The sequence below is a fragment of the Engraulis encrasicolus genome, chromosome 3, assembly GCF_034702125.1.
Source record: "Engraulis encrasicolus isolate BLACKSEA-1 chromosome 3, IST_EnEncr_1.0, whole genome shotgun sequence".
NCBI classification, from domain to species: Eukaryota; Metazoa; Chordata; class Actinopteri; order Clupeiformes; family Engraulidae; genus Engraulis; species Engraulis encrasicolus.
This window is the reverse complement of record NC_085859.1, coordinates 13455093-13460092: the sequence shown is the minus strand read 5'-3', so window position 1 is coordinate 13460092 and position 5000 is coordinate 13455093. Positions and strand designations below refer to the sequence as shown.

General features: G+C 39.1%; 1 protein-coding gene across 1 annotated transcript in view; it reads right to left on the bottom strand.

The window, feature by feature from the left end:
* Positions 1-1390: 1390 nt before the first annotated feature.
* cep120 (centrosomal protein 120) overlaps positions 1391-5000 on the bottom strand; it is a 28157-nt gene continuing 24547 nt past the window's right edge. Inside the window, exons 21-22 of the mRNA XM_063194795.1 lie at positions 2877-2950; positions 1391-2115 (exon numbers count right to left, since the gene is read on the bottom strand). Of these exons, the coding sequence (XP_063050865.1) occupies positions 1949-2115; positions 2877-2950 (241 nt within the window). The 3' untranslated portion in view covers positions 1391-1948. The remainder of the gene's footprint in view (positions 2116-2876; positions 2951-5000) is intronic.

Below are 5000 nucleotides of genomic sequence, written 5' to 3'. Positions count from 1 at the left end.
AAAAGCAGTCACAAAATAATTTAATAGCAGGAATTCTTCTAAAACAGGATTTACACGGTATAGATAATTTAATAATGACAATAAAAAAATATCAAACAAAAGTGTTCCACCACACTTTTACTTGAGATGCTACCACCACCTACTGGTGCTTAGTAACACAACAGTCTGAGTTAAAGCTTAAAAACTCACTTCATAACTCTTATGCTGCTGCATAGGAGAGGTTGTACTCTCCAAGTACTATGTTTGATTAGGCATCTTACACAGACATTAGTTTGAGTGTTAACTCGATTGACTGATAAACTTGTTTTTAATGTTAGCTGGGAAAGCCAGCAAATGTAAGAAAATGATTCCTGCTTTACAAACAAATGAAGGCTTTGACGATCCATGACCAAAATCTATGACATTTAGGGTGCAAAATAATCCTCTGAAAAAATAGCCTAAACACGCAAACCTTCCACGTCAAATGATTATTAGGTCTTGGCAATCACACATCAATGCAAACCGTTTGATACACACTCTTTACAATGTTGCTCCGCAATCTGTGATCTGCAGACTACACCTGGGTAACCTCCACTGTAAAAAATATAACGTTCTGTGAAGAACCTTTGAACCCCTGAGATACAGAGCCTGTGGGCAACCTGTGTGGTAACCTCTCTGAGGAACCCCAGGGTTCTTTCAGCAACCTATAGGTTCCTTAGGGACGTTTAGGTTCCCTCACAGTGGCAAACAAGGTCCTCTGAGGAATGTTTTTTTAACAGTAAGTCTTCAGAGACAAAAGTTAATTAAACATTACTGTCATTTAGTCCATCGACAGAAAGAGTCAACCGATTCCACTCAGCTGGACTCTTCAACTTGGTGAAAAAAGTTAGAGGTCATCCCCCATCTCATCTGCACAGAACATATGCCTGTATACAGGTATATAGTGTATGTGGTGCTGCACTATAAAGTCTGAAGTCACATTGTCCGCGGCCTTCTCACTCTTATTATGGTGCCTCTCTGGAAAAGGTAGAGAGCAGAGCACTCACAAGTGTCCAGATCTGTACCAGGGTTGTCTCTAAATGAAGACACATATCGAAGCCTTCTCATTGGTCGTTAGTATTACACACTCTCCAAAGTGAAGACATATTTGTGCTTCGGATCCCTCCAGGAGTGAATGGACCTGTCAGTGCATAGTGGGGTCAAAGACGTGCAAAATGGCATTGTCATTCAGTGTAACGGATACCTTTTGCTGACTGTAACTGTAAAAAAAACGTGATTTTTAAATTGTTTCAAGTGAATGGATGACAGCCGAGGCTTTCATGAATTCACTGGAAAAAATAAAATAAAGAGTCATGTTTTTTGCAGTTACAGTCAGCAGAAGGTATCCGTTACACTGAATGACAATTTCATTTTGAACGTCTTTGACCCAGTAGCACCTTCTCACTAACCACGATCATAGTCTCTGAGGGAAAGGCAGCTACTGCAGTACAGGTAGGTGGGGTGCTCAGGTCAGTGTGCAAGACATGTAAGCCTTGCCGGTAAAAAAAGGAGGCGCATCTGTGGTGTGGAACAGTCATGGGTCACGCTTTCTCTGGTCTTAAACTGAACAGTGCGTGCGTGTAGTAGACCACTCTACTGAAAGGTCCAGCGTGTATCTTTTTTGTTAGCAATTTATTTCCACAATTTATGATGCCCATTCACAAATGTCATCTTTTTTCATGAATATATACTACTATCAAGTATTCATTATGGCTTGGAAATGTGTACCTTTCATACATGAAGAGGTGGATCATCTAAATGTAAATCCATCATTTGAATTACCAGTCATTGAAAAAACACTGGTTAGACCAATAAATATTAGTTTATTAACTTACACATATTCATGAAAAGAGATCAACTTTGTGAACTCGCAGGATAACGTTTGGAAAACGTTTGGCCAACTGAAAAATGACCCACTGGACAGTTCCCCTCAGTGTGCGGCGGACGTGTGAGACGGCGGTCTCTGGCTCATGGCGTCCTGGATCTGCCGGCTGAGTTCACTGATGATGCGGTCCTCGTGTGTGTAGACGCCCGTGCGCAGCAGCGTGTCGCGCTCCTCCAGCAGCCGGCTCAGGTGGTCGTCAACGCTCTCGCCACCTGCACCAAGAGTCAATACATCAATTCATCAAATCTGCTAAACGGACAATCAAATCAGATCTACCCAACATCCAGGATCTTTACAGTCAGCGGTGTCTGAGGAAGGCCAGACGAATTATAGCTGATCCGCACCACCCCAGCTACACACACTTCACCCTTCTACCATCTGCCCGGAGATACAGGTGCTTACGTGCTCACACCAGCCGACTCAGTGACAGTATATATTTTTTTTTTCTTTTTTTTTAAATGCAGCTTTCAACTTTTTAAATATATATTTTTTTCCTACTTTTTTGCCTTTTTACATTCTTTTTTAACCTTTTTTGGGACTCTCAGAGTAGGGAAGCTTTTCATTGTATATATATGTTTCATATATATACACATGGCAAATAAAATATCTTGTATCTTGTATCATTATCAATCAGTAGCTTTTTCTTTTTTTTAAACAAGGTCAATAATGTTTCTAGTCACAATCATTTCTATTTTCTTTATAGTTTTTTTCTCGTCTCGCTGTCTCTACCAAAGACACTGAATGTCAAAAGTCTTGTATTACTCTCAACAGACTTCTCATTCCGTTGCTTAAATAAACAGACTTAACAAGCAACATACTCTCCGGTTGCATGGTCTCATACCACCACATTACACAATTCCTATGCTAGAGTGTCTACTTTATTAATTTGTTCTATTGAGTTTGGTTTAGTTTTAAAATATAATTTATCCCAATCATTTCTTTTAATAATAATTTGCCATCATTCCTGGCCTACCTGCTCCCACCAACAACACGCTCACGGGGGCCTCGCCACCTCGCCATGGCTGCTTGGCCTCCTGCTGTTTCAGTCTGTTCAGGAGAATAGAACAGATTAGAATATAACAGAATAGAATAGAATAGAGTAGAATAGAATCGAATACAATAGAATGCCTTACTAGTCTAGGCAATGGGTGCAATATAATGGGAGAATCGCTCGGAAGGTGATAAAAGCGTGAAACTTGGCACAAGTGTTCATTAGGACATGCGCATTAATTTCAGGGGTGGAGCCACTCTGAATTCAGCATTGCCTAGCAACGGTTGCTAGGTGAAGCATCTTCCTTAGCAACCAACATCAGAAATACAGTTCCCAGAAATTTTGTGGTGTTATGATGTCTAAATATTGACTCCTTGCCCTAATATTACTTAATATCAGTGGTGGACCCACTTATAATTTAATGCTGCCTATCAACCGTTGCTAGGTAAAGCATCTTCCTTAGCAACCAGCATCAGTAGTACAGTTCCCAGCAATTTTGTGATTTTATGATGTCTAAATATTGACTCCTTGCCCTAATATTACTTAATATCAGGGGTGAAGCCACTCAGAATGTAATGTTGCCTAGCAACCGTTGCTAGGTAAAGCATCTTCTTTAGCAACCAGCATCAGTAATACAGTTCCCAGCAATTCTGTGGTGTTATGATGTGTAAATATTAACTCCTTGCCCAAATATCACTAAATATCAGGGGTGGAGCCACTCAAAATCCAATGTTGCCTAGCAACAGTTGCTAGGTAAAGCATCTTCATTAGCAACTAGCATCAGTAATACAGTTCCCAGCAATTTTGTTGTTATGTCTAAATATTGACTCCTTGCCCTAATATCCCTAAAATAATGCATCATAATGCTTCAAATACTGCAATATGTATGATTATGACCTTTCATAATCAATGAACTTTCCTGAGCAACAAACATCAACAACACAGTTTTTAATCAGTTCTGTGGTATGATATGTGTATCTTGACTTCGCTATATCACTGTATTAATACATTAAAAGGTTATATTGCAAATGGGGCATTGTGACTCCTTTGGTGTCATTCTAGACACCACAAAGCATTGCAATTATGTGTATATTATTCTCACTTAGGTTCTTCTTGAACACATTTGTAGTAATGAGGGTCTTTAAGTGTCACTTCAAGTCAGGCCTCTCTTTATGTCACTGCATTTTACATTTGCCTACTGCATACTGATCATTCAGAGCACAACATTACAACTGGGGAAAGAAAGATGCCTGCATGAACAACATAATTTGCCTGTGTTGTGTCAAATGATTATTGACATGCATACCCAGGAACTAATTATAAAATCCTAAATGGATTATGAGTTACACATCATTTAGACAACTTTAACATGTTTTCAAAATGAATGGAGTCTGTCTAAAATGATATGGTTTAATAGCAGCAGATTATAGTCATGAAATGCAAAGAAATGTTTTTCTCTTAACCAATAGTTGTCAAGTTAGCAGTTGGTTACAATCATGGGTACTGTTTGCCTATTACAGTACTGTATTAATATAATTCCAAATATCCAAATTTAAAACTATGTATGTGCTGTTACACTAGTGTGGACACACTCATAATTCTTGTGATGAACAAAATTTTGCTTTGTGGATTTATAAAAGTACTCTAACTCGGACTGACTGAATTTTGCCTTCAAGTCACATTGTCTATGTATTGATGGTGTATGTGGGCCAACTGTAATACAAATTTGCAAAGATCTTGCGGGCCTAATGGCCGAAGTGGTTCCGTGGGCCAAATTTGGTCCCCTGGCCTGAGTTTCACATCCTTGTCTTAACTTAATTCTTACAGTATTTACACTGAACCTTTATCAAATGGAATAGAAGCGCTGTACTGTTTCTCTATCCAAAAACCTACTGACGTACCATTCTATCATTAACCTGATTATTGCAATTTGTACAAAATATACAATCTCACTGCCAAGTGCTTAGGCATCGCATTGTTACAGTCATCTTTCTGTGCCAGTTAATGACAGTTCCTGGGGCTCAAACTCTCTTCAGCCATATATGAAGGTGTGGAAAACACTCTTATTAACCTTATCCTTACTTAACCTTAACCTTAATGGGCTGA